Source organism: Acomys russatus, chromosome 12, assembly GCF_903995435.1.
Source record: "Acomys russatus chromosome 12, mAcoRus1.1, whole genome shotgun sequence".
NCBI classification, from domain to species: Eukaryota; Metazoa; Chordata; class Mammalia; order Rodentia; family Muridae; genus Acomys; species Acomys russatus.
The window spans coordinates 8,953,721-8,975,135 of record NC_067148.1 but is presented as its reverse complement, the minus strand read 5'-3'; the positions used below and the strand labels follow the sequence as shown (position 1 = coordinate 8,975,135).

Below are 21,415 nucleotides of genomic sequence, written 5' to 3'. Positions count from 1 at the left end.
CCTGGGGGTGCGAACATCCTCGCTACTCAAAGTGCAGTGTCCTGGCCAGCATCACTGAGATCACCCCAGGTGTCTGTGAGGCAGCAGAATCTTGGGTCTCCTCCTAGAACCACTTTCAAATGTTTCACATGTCTATTAAGCATAGGAAACACCGGATGGGAAACATAGGAAACTATAGGGATGGTTCAGAAGTAATGAGCACTTGCTGCTCTGACAGAGGACCTAGGTTTGGCTCCCAGAACCCACAAGGCAGCTTATAAACCATCTGAAACCCTAGATCTAGGGGATCCAATCCCTGTTGTCTGGTCTTTGTGAGAACTCTGTGAGTACATGTATGCACGTGCATACATGTAGGTAGTCGTACATCTAAAATAAAAATAAAGACTGTCCGAATAAATTGGTGAGGGAGTATGAGATCACCCATCCTGAGCTGGGTCAGGAGAGCTGGGAAGTACCATCTATATGGTACTAGTTGGGTAGGTGGGTAAGACAGGACACCACAGAGTCGTATACCATAGTTTCATAGAGCAACTGAGCCTAGGCAATACGACAGGACTGGGCTCCTTGAGAGGTTGTTGTACGAAGCTATGAAAGTGAAACCCAAGCTGCAATGGAGCCCCCAGGATTGTTAGAGATGCCAGAACCATGAGATGTCTGCCAAGGATGCATGTGTGGAGTGGAGCTGACTCAAGAGAGAGGCTGTGATGCTCCTGACTCAGTGGTTAAGAGCACTTGCTTCTCTTGCAGAGGACCTGGGTTCAGTTCCCAGCGCCTCTATTTCAGTCCAAAGCTGTCTATATAACTCCAATGGAACTCCACTTCCAGGGGGTCCAGTGTCTTCTGGTCTCTGTGGGCACTACATGCCTATATGTGTGCAATTGCATATGTGCAGGCAAAGCCTTCATACACAAAATTAATAAACAAAACTTTCTTTTAAAGAGGGGTTTATGGTCTGCAGACAACAGAGCAGGAGGGGCTTAACAACCTAGGCCTCTTAGCACCCAGATGACTTCATCACGTGGTCTAGATGCCTGGCATAGAGTTAAAGAATATTATGTTTGCTCTGCTGAGATTTGATCTGCTTTGACCTGATCTTTCCTTATTCCTCCCTTTTGGAAGGAGAATGTTCACTGTGTACCATCATATGTTGAAATTATGTCATGAAATTTCTGTTGTTATAGGTACTCACAGTTAAGAGATTGCCTTAGTTGCAGAAAAGACACTGTCGCCTAGTATTGGGGCTGTCGAAGGTTATGGGGACTGCTGAAGTTGTGCTAAATGCATCTGCATTGTGAGAGGGGCATGATCCCTTGGAAACACAAGGTGGAAGGTAATTGTTTAATAGTAAGATTGAGTGTCAAGTTGACAAGGGGTGAAGGTTAATTTTGTCAACTGGATGGCATTTAGAATCGCCTTGGAGACAAATCTCTGGACATACCCGGGAGTGATTTTCTACATTAAGTTAACTAAAGTGGAAAGTGAAAAGGGGGAGCTGAGCCCTGGCATTCGTCTCTCTTCGCGTCCTCTCTGCAGATGCAAACTGACCTGCTGTCTCAGGTTCTGCTGCTGTGATGGCCTATGAGCTGGAACTGTGAGCCGAAACAAGCCCTTCCTTAGGTTGCTTGGGCCAGGATATTGTCACAGCATCGGACAAGTAACTGATACACCAAGCTGAGCACACAGAGCATCAGAAACAGACATGGCACCCTTAAATGTGTATTAGCTAATCATTACCCTGCTAGTCAGTATTACCCAGAATTCCCTCACCTGTTATCCTGGTCCTTCCAAATCTACCTACATATAAGCTCACCTGTCCATTTCCCCATTACTTTCTTTCTTCACAAATATTCCATATTCTGTAGCTAGTTGTATTTGCTTAGATCCCCAAGTGTTTCTGTGCAGGGCAAGAAAAATATCTACCTTATCACTTTACATTTAGATCACAGCTTCTTTTATTTTATGTGCATTGGTCTTTTGCCTGTATGTATCAGTGTGAGGGAGTCGGATTCTCCTGGAACTTGAGCTATGGACAGTTGTGAACTGCGATGTGGGTGCTGGGAAACCCGAGTCCTCTGGAAGATCAGACAGTGCTCTTCACCCCTGAGCCATCTTTCCAGCCCCTGGATCATAGCTTCTTACTTTTGAATAGCAGGGATTTGAATAAGATACACAATAAGTTCTTTTCAGCATTAAAATTCTTTGATTTCACATATCATAGCCAAATTTCCTCAAAAATATATGCTAGAAAATTAGTCTAAGTAAAATGAAATCGAGTCAGTGCCAAAACACATTCTAAGTAAAATTCTGAAGTTATACACACACACACACACACACACAAACACACACACTCATCTGCTGTGTCTGGTCAGCTTTTAAGGACTGACACCTCATAACATTCCAGCGTTTTGAAGCTGTTAACGTATATTAACCTGCTTTTTAAACTCCATCCTTTGTGTAAAGACAAATTGAAATCCTTCAGAATGAATTAAGTCACAAGAGAAAGATTGGAAGCATGAACAAAATTGCTTTCTAAAGTCAATGTGGAACCAATCCCCAGAGACATAGGGGTGGGGGTGGAGGATCTGGACAGCACCGCAAATCAGTGTCAACCTGATCCTGCAGATGACAACTGGGGACATCATGTTGGTGGGCATTTTCACAGTGGTTTTTTTTTTTAGAGGCCACCCTTCGTATGATTTAGGCTTCCATCAAGAGCAGGATTTGCTCCAACTGCTGTGGGGTTTATTTTAATGAGCCGGTGCTTTCAAGTGTCGTTACCTACAGGGCCCAAGTCGGTGGTCTAAGAGGGAGAATGAAAGCTATTTGTCTCCTCAGGAATCAAGCTAGCTGGTCCGGGAAATCTTGAAGGGAAATTGCGGAGGCCCGAGGCTGTTCGAAATTGAACAGGAAGGGGGTTTGAACTGTTGCAGGGAAAGGTGTCCGCGGTGTGACAGCCACTGGACAAGTCTTTGATGTGCTGCCTCCCTTGGCCAATCAGCACAGGATCATTAACAGCCTCAGGACTTCAGTGCGTTCTTCTTGCCCCAGGCCAATTCCTTTGGTACTCCTCCGGCCCTTCCCTCTCCAGCCTCTGGGATCTCGCGCTCCCATCCCCCTCTCCCTTCCTTCCTCCACTCCACCCCACCCCCCTTCTCCCTTTCCTTGCTCCCTCTTGTTTCTCTCTACGTCCTCCAGCCCAGCCCACTCTGCTTTCTCACTCCATCTTCTCAGGCGCACATTCGCGATCCGGCTGCAAACGCCGCCTGCAACCTCCTCCGTGGGCGGTGCCGCGGGATGGCTGCGCGCAGGCGCGCTGAGCGGCGGCCGAAGGGGAGGGAGGATGCTCGGCGGGCTCCGCGCAGGCGCGCGCTGCTCTGCTGGGCACGGCTTGGCACGGGCGTCTTTCCCTCGCTCTGTCTGGGCTGCAGCGCTTCTCCAGCGGTGGAGGCGCTCAGCTGCACCATGTTTCTCCACTCAGTCAACCTCTGGAACCTGGCCTTCTATGTCTTCATGGTGTTCCTGGCGACCCTGGGGCTGTGGGATGTCTTCTTCGGCTTCGAGGAGAACAAGTGCAGCATGAGCTACATGTTTGAGTACCCCGAGTACCAGGTATGGCCCTTCCTCACCTGCGCGCTCGCGCCTCCCGGGCTCCTCCCCGGCTCAATTGGACTTTCCCGGGTCGGAGCCCTCCCGTCGCTTGAAGCCAGTCTCCTGCCTGGTGCTGGGCTGGGTGTCCTCGCCTCCGAGGCCGTTCGTCCCCTACCCCTGAACTCCCAGACCCCGGACCCCGACTTCTGGCCCTATGGGCACTGCCTCTCTCATCCCCAGAGAGCCAGCCTGGGTCCTTCTCCCCAGTCCTTGTCTTTCTGGGACCCTCCTTTGCTTGCAAGGAGATGAATTCTCTTCGCGCCCAGTGATGGGCACGTCAGATTTTCGCTTTTCTGGAAAGAAACCCAGCGTCTGCAGAGTTGCCAAGGCTGATTTTAAAAAGAAGCCCTGAGGTTTTACCTTTGGGTGAAGTGAAAGTCTGGCCTGATAAATAATTAAACTGAAAACTATTTAGTTTCCTCTTGTCGAGAATTTTGCGGATCCACCTGTTCTGTGGGTTCTGAGTCCGTGGGCGTGCGTACCTGTGTTTCCGCATGGCTCTCAGCAGTGACCTGCATAATCTATTATGATATCTGTTATAATCAGTTGCATGCACATTCTTTTTCTTGGTGTTATTTTGGTTTTTTTTCCACTAGGTTTAACAGGATCTGCCTCCCCTCTCACCGCACCCACCGCCTCCATTCCAATTTGAATGCTTTCAATTAATTGCTTCATTTGTTCTGCGTAGTAGAATCTAGAATTTCATTCATGACCAGCTGTAGAAAGAGATGATGACAAATTACACAGCTGTCAGGAGAAATTTTCCTCCGGTGATATTTTTCTTGAGATTTCCAAATGAATCTCTTAATTTTGGAGTATCTATTATAATAACACCTATAAAACATGCAAAATACGTTTTGATAAAGTGCATTCTTGGTATACTTTGAAGATCACAGCAGCTGTTTCTGTAGGATGAAGAATGGGGATCAGGGTTGCCACTGTGTACAGGTCCTTACAGAGGGAGCCTGTTTGATGCGCCTCTTACTTACATTTAAAAACTGAGGCTTAAATTGCTGAAGATCATCCTTTCCTGTGGATGTTTTCTAGTAAAAGAATTCCTACCTGGATTTTGCGTCAGTGTTTACGAAGGAGTGGAAACACGGAATTTCAGATGCTGTTAGAGATTTTTTAATAAGTTGGTGTTAATTCCTAAGCTAATAAACTGATGTGATGTTGATCTGTTTATGTGCATTAGAATCGAAATAGTTAAATATATAATCTGTAGTTCTTTTTCATTGTCTACGGCTTAATAATTTGGAAACTCAATTAGACTGAAGTAGGTTGCTTTAGTTTAGTGTTGTTACAAGAAAATCATTTTGAAATACCAGTTACCATTTATTTTTAGATTTCCCACAATTATTGAATCTATTTTAATATTTGCAGTGGTAGAAATTGCCCGCCTTTATGTTGGGAACAAAGCATATGGGCTCACAGATGTGTTTCCTGCCTAGAAAGAGAAAATTAGTATCACTACCACAAAAGAGCTGTCGGGCTTTCCTGCTGAGTCCTGGGTATTTAGTTATTTTTGGTTCAAATCGCCTTTTTGGAGTTTGACACTTACTAATTTGTGTATACAGTAATAATCATAGTGGTAAGTATTTTAATACACCTTTTTAGCAGACATTATTATTTGTACTTTTACTTTGAATGAATTATGTTATTTTACTAACAGAATTAAGGCCTACCTAGAGGAATGAGCCCTTTTGAGCAAATAGTGAGATTTTAACATAATCAAGCTCATCAAGTTAAGAGCCAAATGGTTTTCATATGAATAGAACTGTTCTAAAGGTAGTTTATCTCTTGCCTTTTAAATGAGCGTTTCTGCAGCTTTCTGATTGCTCACAGCTCGCTATCCAGCAGGTGGCATGTCCTACTCATTGCATTCTCATCTTTCTTGAGGCCTTTTTGTTTTTCTTAATTTTTTTTTAGTTGCTTTTTTTGTGTCTTTCTTAGCTTGTCATCAGAAAATGATAAATGGCATTTTTTAAGTGAGTGACAGAATCAAAACCCTTTGCAAAAATGAACATTTTAGCTTAAAATTGTGTACTATCTCTATTCATCCTTTGCCTGTAGCTTCCTGGATGCTCTTATCTGGAGTGAACTGACTATTTTACGGTTAGATCTCAAGTCTACCGCATCAATTACAGCTTCTTACCTTATGATGCCACTAAAGCCAAGCTGCTGGTCGGCTGCACATAATTTTAGGCAAGTTGTAGAATTGCAGAAGAAATACCCGAGTTCTTTTCTCTCTTAGGCTCATTTGCCTCTGTTCATGTGTGTGACCTAATGATTCCTCTCTGAAAGGAAATGTTGATGCTGGGAATAGAAACCATATTTTATAACAAGGCATGTTGATGTTTATTTAGACAGTTGTTTGTTGGATGACTAGATACATTTGGCATGAGAAGGAATTAGTGATTAAAAAGCCTCTCTTTAATGTATATATTTTAACAAGAAGGGAGGCAAGAATGTAAAAATTAGTTATAATGTAGCAAGAGGTCATGTCCAACGCTCTGCAGAAAAGAAAGAATATGCATGTTGTATTGGGTTTTCAAAGGCTTTTGAGAAAATGTAAGTTGAGGGGCTTGAAGAAATGGCTAAGCAGTCAAGAGCACTTGCTGCTCTTGCATAGAGCTGGGGTTCAGTTCCCAGAACCCACATGTGGCTTGCAACCATTCCTAACTCCAGTTCACGCTAGACACTGTCACCATGCAGGCAAACTCCCTCTCTCTCTCTCTCTCTCTCTCTCTCTCTCTCTCTCTCTCTCTCTCTCTCACACACACACACACACATGCGCACACACACAAACATGCACGTACCCCCCACTGACACATACACACTCACACATGCACACACACACTCACGCATGCACTCACACACTCACACTCACACTCACACGTGCACCCACACACTCAACCACTCACACGCACACACACGCAACCACACACACACACACACTCACACATGCACGCATCCACACACACATAAATAAATAATAAATTTTATTTTATTTTAATGAGAGGCAAGAATATGAAAATTACTTATAATGTAGCAGAAGAGGTGAATTTGGACATACAGGTCATTTGGTTGGCATGTATGAAGGAGGAAGGGCACCAGGATATATTATCTGATCAGCATTTATAATGTATTACTATTGATGTGAAGGGGAGAAAATGATCTATAAATGTATTTGCTTGGATATATACAAAATATTTGGCAGCACATATAAGTTGATTAACACTGGTTCTCACCTGGGGTGGGGGAACTGGATAGCCGAAGGACCATGGTTAAGAGGCATTCTTTTCAATGCCTATTTTTTGAAGTTGAAAAATGTAAATATATTAAACACAAATTTTAGAACATGGCTTGTGTAAGTTATAAAAATGAGGTAGATGTTGGAATCTTTGTTTGTTTGTTTTTTTGGTTGTCATGATTTGCTTTGTAGACCAGGCTGGGCTCGAACTCACATAGTCCTGTAAATGCTTCTGTGGTATAGTTGGCCTGGTTTTGGTAATATCCTCAAAGGAATAGTCTAAAATCTACACAAATGATTAGAATTCTTTTTTGAGCCGGGAGGTTTTTTTTTTTTCCTTGAGCAGTATGAACAACATTTATTGAAATTTATACAGTCAAATGTTTCATCAAGTACGTATATGTTATACATTTCTAGATCATTAATGTATTCATATCTGTTTAAACCTGTGATTCAGTATAATGGCTTATTTTTAATGATTTCTATTATGAGAGAGAGAGAGAGACAGACAGACAGACAGAGACAGAGAGACAGAGAATGGAAGGAAGGAAGGAGAAAGAAGGAAGGAGACAGCAGATTCGACGACGCACTCCTATAACTCCCAGCCCTTGGGAGACAGGGAGGAAGATGGGGAGTCAAGACCAGCAGAGCCTACGGAGTGAGAATGTGCCTCAAGGAGGGGACCGGAAGCGCTTGCCCTTTGCTATACATCTTTAATAAGTGCCTGCCCTTTGAGGATGACATTAAGAGCTTGCATATCTTATAGTGAAGGATTTGCAGAGTAGCTTCCGGCTCGCCGACACCCTATGCCCCTGGCCTATGAGTGGAAACTGAGGCTGACTCAGTGCAGTGTGTATGGTAGGACGGGTGTGCACATCTTGAGCAAGACTTTGTTGTAAGGTTCGGATTATTTTGCTAAGTCATCACTGTTAAAGCATCAAACCAACCTCCTGGGGCTGTGGAAATGACGTAGTAGATGCAAAGCTTGCCATGCAGTCATGAGGGAGTCCTTGGGTTGATCCCAGCACACAGGTAAAAACTTGGGCGTGGTAATCTGTGCCTGTGATTCCAGAGCTGGCTAGGCAGCGGCAGGCCAGGCAGCCTCGCCGAATCTGTGGTCTGAAGGCTCAGGCACAGCGCAAATAAATAAGGTGGAGAATAATTGAGGAAGATACCCAGTGTTGACCTCTGGCTTCTGCATGCACACGCACACAGGTGCACACACGTATCATGCACATACACACAAATGATGAACATCCACACACACGCATAACAACAATAACGATTGCGTGCTTTGTTTAAAGTTGTAACAGCTAGAGTATTTAGGTGGGCCTGAGTAAAAGGAGCCACGTAAAAAGTACTTTAAAATGGAAAAAAAAAATTGGTTTGATCATAGAAAGCTCTTATCCTCATCTCAAGGCATAATTGATAACTGATTCTAAATTAAATGTATTTTCTACTCTGGTGCCTCACATTTGACCATGCCCCCTGGAGGGGGAGACCTGGTGGCACTCAGAGGAAGGACAGCAAGTAGCCAAGAAGAGACTTGATACCCTATGAGAATATATAGGGGGAGGTAATCCCCCTCAGGAACAATCATAGGGGAGGGGAATAATGGGAAAATGGGGGGGGGGGAGGAATGGAAGGATACAAGGGATGGGATAAACATTGAGATGTAACAAGAATAAATTAATAAAAAAATAATGTAAAAAAATGTATTTTCAATTATGTTCATGTTCAACTTCCTGACATATACCAGAGGCAGACCATTGTCGGGGATCATTTTGACTGGTTGGCATTGTTAGAATTTCAACTGTATGTGTTTTATGTTATATGAAGGTTGCACCATTCAAGATCCACCCACATAATTTAAGAGTAATTCCCTGTATGAAAAATGATAAGTAAAACTTGTTTTGTACATTGAATGTGGTTTATACCATTGGTGATATTTGTATATTTTAGCATTTCAAAGTATTTTTTTAGTTTATATTTGCACTGAATCTGAGTTGTATTAATAAGTGATTAAAATGGACCTTTTCCATGTATTTATTTTCTGTAGAAAATAGAACTTCCAAAGAAACTGACAAAGCGCTACCCAGCATATGAGCTGTATCTTTATGGAGAAGGGTCGTACGCAGAAGAACACAAAATTCTCCCTTTGACAGGAATTCCTGTTCTCTTTCTTCCTGGTAATGCTGGAAGCTATAAGCAAGGTAGGTACTGGAGGGAAAAAGTCCAAGCTGTGAAGTTCAGTTCCAGACTTTGAGTTATGTGCACACTGCGTGAATCAAGTCAGAGAAATGAAAAGCTCGCTTTGGTTAAGGACTATGTCCGACCTACTGGCACGCCCACGTGTCTGCCTCATCCTTCAAGAGAAAGCACACATCAAAAATACAAGGCAAGGAAGAGATGAACACTGCTTTGCAAAGAATGAGAAGAATCAGACAGCATAGGGTAGAGCAAATAGGATAGTAGATAGTAGAAGAGGGGGCTGGAGAGATGGCTCAGAGGTTAAGAGCACTGGCTGATCTTCCTGAGGTCCTGAGTTCAATTCCCAACAACCACATGGTGGCTCACAACCATCTATGATGAGATCTGGTGCCCTCTTCTGGCCTGCAGGCGTATATGCGGGCAGGATTCTGTATAAGTAATAAATAAGTTAAAATCTTTAGAACAGTAGAAGAAAGGTCTGCATCCGAAATGAAGCTACTGAGAATGGAATCTGAAGCATTCAGTGGGAGATAAATAAAATCTTACACTGCACTGAAACAAGAGAAGGACCATTTTCTTTCCTTGCACAGAGACATGCAGCAGTGTGGAGGGATTGCAGAGTGGTGGGCAGAAAGGTGATGAGTTCAGGTTCCAAGTTCAGTGCTGGCCTGGAGGATGTCAGGAGGCCATGGCATACCAGCCTGATATCCCAATCTGTAACTAGTCTTGTTTGTAAACACAATCTGCTCTGGTCCTTCTAAACACATAGGAATTGTTAAAATGAGCCCAGACTTGTTTCAACATGTATGGTAATTACTTATATATGGCTATTGTTCATCTACAAAACACTTGTGGAGTATGGGCCACGAGCCAGGGAGTATTCTAGTTTTAAATATCCCCTATAGAGCACGACGGTGAGTTCCTTACTCACCAAACACACATTCTTACTGGGAAGGCAGCCCTCAGTAGACGCTTTGGTAATATTAAAAGCTACAGGAAATAAATAAGGAAAACACTGAAGGAGGCAGAGGGTTAGTTTAGATGAGGTGGTCAGGAAAGGCCATGCGAGGAGAGCGTGAACAGTGCTGTTTGGGGAAGTCTCTGATGCAAGTGTATGTTTGGTGAACTCAGGACCAGTATGACCAGAGAAAAATATAGTGAGAATAGAAAAGTAGCTGTGACCTATCTATAATGTCTGGGAAAGGCTAAATATTTATTTGAGAGGGATGTGAAACATGGATACTTTAGGTAAGAATTTATGTAATCTGATTTTTTTTGTTAACCATCATATTTGAAATAATACACACATATGTTTATAGTTATGACAAAGTGAATTTACAGAGAACCAAAACTTGAGTGAAGAAGTAGAAAATTGGCAGCATCCTGGACACCCCATGCCTTTTGTCACGACTGAAGCATTCTCCCTTTATTCACACATATGTATTTCCACAATTCTAACTTTAAGGTAGTCATTTTCATAACTTCCTTTATAGTCTTAAACTTAAGTGTGCATCCCTTGTACACTCTTGACTTGGGTTTTTTTTTGTTTGTTTGTTTGTTTTTGTTTTTTAACTTTATGGTGTATAATCACCCAGGATGTATTCTTTTGTGCCTGATTTTCTCCACTCTGTTTTGTCTGTAAAAACCCCCTAAGTTACTGTATGGACTGTAAACTGTCCATTTATTTAACGCTATATAACTTGTTCTTTTCTGTAATTTTAAATAAAGGTAATTTGTATAATTTCTGTATAAAGGTAAATTGAATGTTTACCTTTATTTTCAGTTACAAGCAATTGATGTCCTTCTACACACATCATAGCACACGCTAGTTTCTGTATTTGTGGCTGTATCCTAGGAATATTAATTCTCCATCACAGGTCGTACATATCCTCTTATCTTTACTTATTACACGGATTATATTCTTATAATTGGCATGTGATACTTCCCTTTGTAATACCTCTTTGACAACCTAAAATCATAGACTCAAACTTCAGCAAATCTAACGAATATGATTTCTTTTTCGTAAAGGACCACTATGGCTCTGCTTTGAAGAGAATATGTTCTTACAGGGCAAGAGGGGGAGCAGGAACATCAGTAGTCATCAGAGAAAGGCAAATCAAAATGAGACTACTCTCTGCAGAGATACTAGGATAGCTATAATAAACAGACAGGTTAAAAAATAAAAAAGACAGGTAGCAGCATGTGCTAGCTAAGATGTGGAAAAACTGGAATCTTTGCACGTTACTGATGGGGATGTGAGGAGATGAATTATGATGTGAATTCTACAACATGGATGGACCTTGAAAACATTCTAAGAGGTGAAAGAAGCCAGTCACACAAAATCACATGATGGGATTATGTCATTTATGTCACATGCTCAGAATAGGCAAATCGCAGAGACAGAGTAAGCCCACACTTATTAGGGAGTAGAGTGTGGGATTGGAGAGGGACTGCTCACATGACTGAAATACTAGATTTCAGAGGTGGTGTGCAACACATGCCAGGAGGTAGACAGACAGACAGACAGACAGATTAGGGATGGTGCATGTGGACATGTATAGGTGGAGGCCAGAGCTCACCATTGGGTGTGTTTTTTTATCACTCTTTTACCTTTCCATTCCTTCCTTCTGTCCGTCCGTCTGTCCGTCCAGATTTACCTAGACGTCTGGTGAGCGAGAGTCCAGGATACTCTGTCTCGGCTGCCCCAGTGCTGGGAGTGTGTGCCACTATGTCTGGCATTTTACGCGGACACTGTGGTCTGAGCCTAGGGTCTTCGTATTGGCAAAGCCAACTGAGCCATAGCGTTGGCTTCTAAACTGAAACCATGAGTGCGCATCACACTGAAGTTTGTTTACGTTCACGATGGGCCGTTTGTTAAAAGCTTGAAAGGGAAGTTGGATGACATTTCAGCATGTTCTGTCTAGTGAACACGCCCCTCTTACGTTGCAGTCCGCTCTATCGGCTCCATTGCACTTAGGAAAGCAGAAGACATTGACTTCAAGTACCACTTTGACTTCTTCAGTGTCAACTTCAATGAGGAGTTGGTGGCGTTGTACGGCGGAAGTCTTCAGAAGCAGACCAAGTTTGTACACGAATGCATTAAAGCCATCCTCAAACTCTACAAGGTAGGAGGTGAATATGCAAATCAGTAGTGTAAGCTGTCAACCTCTTTTTTTTTTTTTTTTTTTTGTAAGGACACAAAAAATACTTGTTTATATTGAACTTGAAACAAAAATACAAAATGGCAGTACTTAAAAAAAAAACACGTGGTATCTTCAATTCAATGCTAATTTAAAGATCTAAGCTGAGTTTGAAACTTCCTGGTTCCTTGAGAGATCCCATCTCAGAAGATAGGGTGGAGGGTCCATGAGACCACTCAGCAGGTAGACACCTGGTGTGGTGACCTCCGTCCAGTCCCTAGAGACCGCCCGCCTCCCCAAGTTGTCCCTGGTACTCATATGTGCACATGTGCCAAACAACCTCAAATCAAAACCTAGGATGACTGAATTACTACCTGCTCAATAGGTTTTAGAGAAAGGCATTTCATCAGGGATAAAGGTGGACATTTTAAAGACTTTGAGTTTCATCCTCAGCCCCCAAAAGAAGGAAACTCCATAATGATGAAAGGGTCCATTTATCAAGAGAATGAAACAATCATTTGTGTGCCTTCCAAATCCTTCCAAATTCACAAAACAAAATCCAGTAGAACCCAGGGAAGAAGTTAGCACTATTAGCACAATTAGCACAAATGATTCCAGTTACTGATAAGAAAATCAGTAAAACTATGGATTTGAGCACCATGCGCCAGGTTTTGCTATATAATGTTTATTGATAATTTTAGAACATTACACAACTAGAGGAACATAATCTTTCTCAATGAATAATGAACATTTACTAAGCTGTGTTCTACGCCAGGCCATATGTTGAGTCATGTGTATTAATAATCAGATATCAAAGTACAAAAACCATGCAATATATTTTCTGAAAATACCAAAGTCAAATTAAGTTAAACACACACACACACAACACACACACACACACACACACACACACACACACACACACACAAAAGCTTCTGTTACTTCTAGATTACCCAGTTTTTATTTTTAAATTTTTTTTAATTTTAATTTTAATTTTAATTTTTTTTTTACAATTTATTCAGATTATATCCTGGTTGTTATCCCCTCACTTGTGTCTTAATGGTCCTCCCCTCCCTCCCTCTTTCATCCTATTCTACTCCCCTAGACCTCTGACAGAAGGGGACCTCCTCCCCCACCAGATGACCACAGTCTGTCAGGTCTCATCTGGATAGCCTGCTCCCCTTTCCTCTGAGTGCTGCCGGGCCTCCCGACCAAGGGGAAGTGGTAAAATTGGGGTCACCAAAGTTCACGAAATTTGAAGATACTTTGAGTTGAGTTAAAATGAAAGTGCACATCAGAATTTATAACATTTTGTACAGTTACAAAATTGTCAATAGTAAAAAAAGAACCTAGAAGGTTAGATAATGATTAAAAGAAATATTTGTTTCTGAATGCTTTCAAATCATAAGCCTTTATAAACTGGGGAGAAAAGAAAATTAATAAAGTTAAGTAGAATAAGGAAATAAGGTGAAAGTGGAAATTAAAGAAATATAAAACAACAGAAAAACTAACTTCTGCCAGCAGTTGATTCTTTAAAAAGATCAACAACTTGGTAATTATAGCTACACTGATTTGAAAAATGAGAAAACAAAATAACAATATCAGGAACTAAAGATGATACATTTCTACAGAGCCTACACATTTGAAGAGGTGATAAGAGAATATGCACACTTTCATGACCGTAAATTTAATAACTTGATCATATAAAGTTTTTGAAGCATAAATTGTAAAATTGACATAAGAAGAAACAGAAAGTCTGTATAACCCTGTATCTGTCAGACTGAAAAATTTACCATTAAGGAAAACAGGCTAAATGACTTTCAGTGAACATTTAAGAAAGAACAAATACTGATTTTAAAACAACAGCACAAAAACTTCAAAAGAATAGAGGAAGAACAGGCTCAGTTTTTCAGAATAAAATAAAATTCTATTTTAGAAAAATGTAGAGAGCACAACAGTCATTGAAAAATAAACTAAAGAATTAATATTCCTTAAGACCATACACACAAAATCCTCAACCAAATACTAGTCCGCCAAACTCAGCAGGATAAAAGTGTAATGTATCATGAGCAAGTAGAATTTACTTGCAAGAATACCAAACTGGTTTAATGCCTAAATGAGTCAGTATAGTCCATCATAGGATCCTGTAGAAAGCCATTTGACCACACTAGCAACTGTCCATGGCTTAATGTATAGGAAAAGGAATATAAATTCAATGTAGGAGGAATAGAAATTAGCACTCTCTTCCTGAGTAGTCATGAGTGTATGGAAGGGGAAATGCTCCTCTTTAGGTACAGGTAAAAACTGACGAGATGATACATGCCACCCATAGCTAACAAACCTCAATGCCATATAGTAGGTAGTTTATTATTTTTTCTATTTCTGCTTTGGATTTTTATAATGAACACATTAAATGTATAATACAACTGGTAAATATGTTTCGGATAAGATGCTGACAAGGATTTCTGTTGCAAGCAAGTACAGTAAGAGTTCTAGGACAAGTGGCTCTCATGGAGTGGATACGATACAGACATGGAAAGGAACATTCTGGGTAGAGAAGACTTCATCCACCACACAAGACTGAGTACATACTGAGGGGTATAAACCAAAAAGCAGCTCGGGTGGGTCAGATAGGCAATTGTAATGCCCCCCCCCCACCTTCCTTTTATCTAGGGTGGTATGGGAGATTGGTTGAGCAGGTTTTTGAGTAGAGAAGTGACACACTCTTACTGAAATTTTTATAGTGTCCTTCTGGTTATATTAGAGGATAAACTGAAGGGACGTAGGGTAAATGCAGGGAAAGTGCGTGGGAGCCCATTGAAGAAGCCTCAGGCAAGAGCTAATAGTGCTGTAAATTAAGTTGCTAGCAACTGAAGCGGTGAGAGATGGACAAATTGGTGTTAGAGGCTGAGGCAGCAATCTTTGCTGGTGGATGGCAGGTTCAAGTTCTGTGCGAAAGAAAAGGAAGAGTTAAGAATGTCTAGCTGGGCGTGGTGGTGCACGCCTTTAATCCCAGCACTCGGGAGGCAGAGGCAGGCAGATCGCTGTGAGTTCGAGGCCAGCCTGGTCTACAAAGTGAGTCCAGGATTGCCAAGGCTACACAGAGAAACCCTGTCTCGAAAAAACAAAAAAACAAAACAAAACCAAAAAAAAAAAAAGAATGTCTACAATTTTCTCGTTTGGACAACTGAAGGGCTTGAATTGCCTTTGATAGGACTGTCTAGAGAAGACCTGGAGGCAATAAGGTCTAGTTTAGACAGGTCGAGTGGAACATGCATACGTATTCCTGGGCTGCCAATTGTACAACAGGAGCTCAGGCAAGGTTAGAGCTCAAAAGAAGAGACCCAATCGAGATTAGTTGGGAGTTAGCAGTAAGTATGTGTTTAAAGCCAGGGGAGGAAATGAGATTCCTAGTGCCGCCAAGGTCAGTGTGTTTCTGTCGGGTGGGAGAGAAGTGAGGAGGGCTTGTAACACATGGCTGCCACACAGTGAAAGGACACAATGAGAATGAGAAGGAAAGTACACGGGACAAAGGCTGAAGAAGGCAGGTACAAGCTTCCCACAGCTCTCACCGGGTGGGGCAAGCAGTCAGACTTCAATTCTTCCATCAGCAGTGAGGAACATTGGAAACGCAATGTCCCAAGTTTTTACTGGAGGCAGATTCTGATACTTCCCGCCTAACACATAGCAGAATTCTAGCATGGAGGACAACCTTCCTAATGCTGTGACCTTTCATAGAGCTCCTCATGTTGTTGTGACTGTCCCCCCACCCCCAACGATAAGACTTTCATCGCTACTTCATAGCAGTAATTTTGCTACTGTTACGAATCATAATATAAATATATGCTATGCAGGATACCTCATATGTGACCCCTGTTCAGCCCCACAAAGGGGTCGCAACCGACGGATCGAGAAACGCTGATCATAAGAGTGGCAAGAACCCTCCCAAAATATAAGGTTCCAGACTGAACTCTATAGCAAACTTGTATTTAGTTCATTCTAAGGGTAGCATACTCAGGCCTTCCATGTCAGCTCTCTCTTTTTTTTGCACAATAACAGAAGAAAAGGTACATATGAAGAATTAGTATTGGGTGGGGGCTGGGGAGGAGACAAACCTTGGTTTAGTAGAAAGACAAAGAAGAGCAGTGGACACATACTTTTTGTTTGCTTGTTTTTGAAATGCTCTCACTATGCAGTTTTGGCTGACCCAGAACTCACTGCATAGACCACTGGCTGGCCTTGAACTCACCGACAGATACCCATCTGCCACTGCCTCACTAGTGCTGAGATTAAAGGTTTGTGACACCACACCTGACAAACAAAGATTATTACTGTTTTTTTTTCAATTAGTTAATTTCATGTCTGCTTGGATGTCTGTGCACCATGTGTGTGCTTGGTACCCGTGGAAGCCAGAAGAGAACACTGGATACCCTGGGACTATAGGTGCAGGCTGTTGTCCTCATCTGCCATGCAGGTGGTGGCAGTTGAACCCCAGTCATTTGGAAGAATTAATGAACTTAACTTCTGAGCCATCGCTCCAGCCCCAAGAAAGGTTATCTTTAAGGCATACCAACTTAAAGAATTACGTAACCAATGAATAAACGTTTAAGATGCTGCTTTATTTTTTAAAACTCAAATCCACCATAGAGAAATAATTTGAAGAGATTCCATACTGTACATTGCTACAACAGCCATAATTGTTTTGTCTTTTAAAACTATTTTCAGTGCCCAGTATTCTGATTTCTTCTGTATTATGAAACTTAATATTCTAATATATACTTAATATTCTTATACCTCAGATTGTATGCAACCTAACAAATAAATATAAACATGATTCACTAACTCAAGAATTCCATGTTCAGCTTTGAAAACCATAACCCAAAGTGTAATTGTTAAAGTGACATCACGTAAGATTACTAACATACTGTTTAAATTGCGCGAAAACAGATTGTCCCAACTCTGAGGGATGCTATTACATTGCTCATATGCAAACAAAAGCACTAAGTAATTTTCTTATGATACTAAGATTTCTGTCATGATGATTGTTTTCTTTCTTTTTTTGAAATAGGGTCAAGAATTTGCTCCCACAAGTGTGGCAATAATTGGTCATTCTATGGGTGGCCTTGTTGCCAGAGCATTGCTTACACTGAAGAATTTTAAACAAGATCTGATAAATCTTCTTGTGACTCAAGCCACCCCTCATGTGGCCCCCGTGATGCCCTTAGATCGTTTCATTACTGGTGAGTACCGTTACATTAAAACTGGCCTCTTCTGTCCAGGGTGGCGTAAAGTCAGTGTGGGTATTTCCATCAGAGTTTTAATTTATTTTTTTAACTCTGGGTGTGAAGCAGTTCATTTGCAAGTCAACGCCTCTAATTCTCTCAGCGTCACTCGTCTCTTTCAGTCTAAGCTTATCACTGAATGCCAGTGGTTTTCTTTTTCCAGCCGCTTAAACACGGTTGGCATGACACGTGTTGATCACACAGGCACACCCTGGGTGCTGTAATGGCTCGTGTTGATCACACAGGCACACCCTGGGTGCTGTAATGGCTCGTGTTGATCACACAGGCACACCCTGGGTGCTGTGACTTCTGTTATTCTTGGGAACAGTTCTTTGTCTTTTAAGAGTCTCTTATGTGAAACTTGGCACGTCAGAATCTTACAGTAATAAAATTAAGAGATTTTTGTTACTAAAGTTGTTTGAATCTTTTGTCGTGCTCCTAATAATCATGAATGCGTGTGCATTTAGGAAAAGAACCAAAAGCTGAGAATCGTATTTGTTAGCACCCTTTCTATTGCGTTTTGCACAGCACGTACAAATGAGCCATGCAGTTGAGTTAGAAATGATTTCAAATACACTTAAAATTAATCTTTCAAGATCGAATCTCTTCTTCTTTTTTTCTTTTTTATTTTTATTATTTATTGTTTTGAGAGTTCCATACAACACGTTTTGATCGTATCCATTCTCCTCCCCCAACACTTGTCTGATTTTTCCCCAACTCCCTGCCTATCCATCCTTTTGACTTTCTTACTCCTTTAATCCCTCAAGACCAATTTGTGCTGCCCAAGTATTCCTGGATGTACGGTCTTGCACTGGAGAGTGGTCAGTTCATCTGAGGCTCTACTTTTAGAGAAAGATGATTTCTCCTCCTCCCAGCAGCTAATAATTGCCAGTAGCTCAAGGGTTTGGGGGTGGGAGTGTGTGCCTAGTTCCTCTGTCCTGGCTGGGGATTTCGTCTGGCTTGGCCTTGCACAAGTTTGCAACCTGCTGTTGAAACCCACTGTAAGTACATAAGTGCACTCCCCTCCTGTGTCCAGAAGCAAATGTTTCCTTCTAGCTATTGTCTGCTTCAGCTACTGCACTCTTTATTTTTTTTTTCCAGACTTAAAATATTTTTATTTAATTTTTAAAAATTTTATGTGTGTTGGTGTCAGATCTTGGCGTTACGGGCAGTTGTGAGCTGCCATGTGGGTGCTGGGAATTGAACCCGGATCCTTTGGAAGAGCAGGCAGTGCTCTTAACCGCTGAGCCATCTCTCCAGCCCAACTGTGCCCTTTCTCCTCACTCTTTTCCAGTGATCCCGAGCCTTGGGCAGCAGGGTGCAGTATATGTCTTCCCTTTAGGGCTGAACATTCTGTAGCCTACTATTCTCTCCCTCTTGTCCGGTTACGGGTCACCAGGTTAATCACCATCTTTTGCAGATAAAAGCTTCTCAGGGTGAGGGGTGGGTGAGAGGTGTATGGATCTGTTGGTAGAATGACAAATCACTAGGAGTCAGTTTAATCCTATGTCCATTTAGTAGCATAGGTTTTCCCCTAAGGCCTATGACCTATCTGGGCACAGGTTTCTAGCCCAGAAATGGTACAAGGTATGCATTTCATCTTGTGGAGCAGGAATTAAAACTTGATCAGAAAGTTACTGGTTGCTCCCATGATGCTCCTGCCACTATTGCACTAGTGGGCGTGTCTTTCCAGGCTAACCATTATTGCTGCTTTCCTGATTTATAGGAGAGCATAATTGATGATTACTTTTCTCCTTTGTTAGGTTACATAGCATCTTTTAGCACTATTAGAAACAGCCAGTAGGATGAAGCTTCCAGGTCTGTATCAACTTGATCTCACCATGTTCAGTGACTCAGTCATGTGGCCTCTTCAGCAATAGGATCTCACCGTCAAAAGAGCCTTGTATTTCCTAGACAAGTTGCATCCCCACCCCTGAAGGATGTAATTTTCATCCATACTGCCAAAGTCCTCCGCTTTGCCTTCTCCAGGGGAGAAACCGGGACAGGACGCAGAATCCAGCATTCACTTTACCTCTTGGGCTGCCTAGCTGATGGCTCAGGCAGCTGATCAATAGGAATGATTGAAAGTGGAGGGGAGGGAGTCCAGGATTCCTTCGCTAGTGACTTGGGGCTGGCTGTGCTGCTAATGAGGAAAACTGAAACTGACCGCTTTCCTCCTGTGGCCAGGGCTGTAAAAGCGGCTTGTAGTCAAAAGCTGCGAGGGGGGTTGTAAAAAGGCTTTTTGATCTGAGATCAGCTTCTGTGCAGGAGGAACAAGCCACTGCGGGAGGCCCTCAGCAGCCTTAAGTACATCTTAGAAGGCTGATGGTAATGCCCCAAGTCTACTGACTTATTTGGGGATCTCCAGGGAAATGAGAAATAGGAGAGAGATAGAAAATAGACCACACACACACACACACACACACACACAAGTGTTCAAGAGGAAAAGGTGGATGAAGTTAGAAACTTCAACCCGTACATACACATAGACAAACAATTAGACATAGAGACCTATACATACTGTCAATGGACGATACAGAAGGAGCTCCTTACATACAGTTGACATACATTCATGCAACATATGTATAAAAACCAGATGGGCACATTTACGTGCAAATATCTATCTATACACATATGTACAACTCATGGAGGAAGCAAATTCCAGCGCACTTCAACCCCTGTTTACTGTCTGTCGTAGCTTTATCCTTCTAAGACAAAGCTCTCTTTGTCAGAAAAGGAACTACCTCAGAGTCAAACAGAGCAATTATTCACCACAAGATGAATGCAACAGGATAATGGGTTACATGCTTATTCATTAAAAACTAAACATTTCTTATCTGTGTATCTATCACATAAGTTCATAGTGAGTTCAGAATAGCAAAGGTTGACAAGGCTTAAAGGTAATAAGATCTAAGAGGTTACAACAAGGTATCTGACTTTTCAATTAGGACTGACCTGGCTACACGTTAGGCAGCTATTTCTTAGTGTGTAGTGAGTTCAGGACAATGGTTTTATGTGTCTTTCATTCCAAGATTAGTTAATTGTCTCTTCTCAGCATATACAGAGACCCCTGACTTTATCTCTAGAGCTAGAGTGAAAACATACCTGAGTCATAAACCTGTCTCAGGCCTGTCTCTGTCCAAGTGAAGTTTATGTGTCAGGGACAAGTAAAAAAAAAAAAAAAAAAAAAAAATCACAGAATTCCTAGCAGATTTAGTTACTCTGCAGGAAGGGCTGAAAAAGACACTTGAATAGATTTAGGAGTCATTATCAAGAATTATAAAATCATCCTCATAATGATTCTGCAAGAATCTGCCTGGCAGAGAAAAGCAATTACAACAGCATAGGCAATGAATGAATGAATATATATATATAATCATGCCATATATATTACACACACACACATATATATTCGTATATCTGAAGGGTACAGGAAATAGGAGCATGGAAAAGCAATCAGCAGCAAGAAGCAATCCAGAGATGAGCCCCCTAGGGGCTTTGCCTACTAGGCCACGCCCATCACAGATACTGCAGAGGTGGGCACCTCCAGTTAGCTCACTTGCTTGCCTGTTCCTACATGATTGGCTCCTAACACAATACTGTCAGGCTTGATTATTCTAAAGGGCAGTGGTGGTCTGCCTCTAATACTGCCAATGTGAGAACGATTCTTATGCTCAGGGGACTTTTCCTGGGTTATAGGAAACCTGTTTTCGTCCTACTTTCTGATTTCATATTTCGTTAAATCAGAATTAGAGTGAAAAAAAAAAAGTATCTAAGTAGTCATGTATTTAAAGTTTTTTGAGAGATATACATATGACTTGCAGAACAGATTCCCTGTTTATATCTTTTAATGAGGAAAGAGGTCCTGCACTGGGCCCATC

At 41.9% G+C, this 21,415-nt stretch overlaps 1 protein-coding gene across 1 annotated transcript in view; it reads left to right on the top strand.

Moving 5' to 3' along the window:
* The first annotated feature begins 3,341 nt into the window (after nucleotides 1–3,341).
* The window catches only part of Pgap1 (post-GPI attachment to proteins inositol deacylase 1), a 69,924-nt gene continuing 51,850 nt past the window's right edge, over nucleotides 3,342–21,415 (top strand). The window contains exons 1-4 of the mRNA XM_051153823.1: nucleotides 3,342–3,609; nucleotides 8,961–9,114; nucleotides 12,062–12,237; nucleotides 17,321–17,492. Of these exons, the coding sequence (XP_051009780.1) occupies nucleotides 3,463–3,609; nucleotides 8,961–9,114; nucleotides 12,062–12,237; nucleotides 17,321–17,492 (649 nt within the window). The 5' untranslated portion in view covers nucleotides 3,342–3,462. The remainder of the gene's footprint in view (nucleotides 3,610–8,960; nucleotides 9,115–12,061; nucleotides 12,238–17,320; nucleotides 17,493–21,415) is intronic.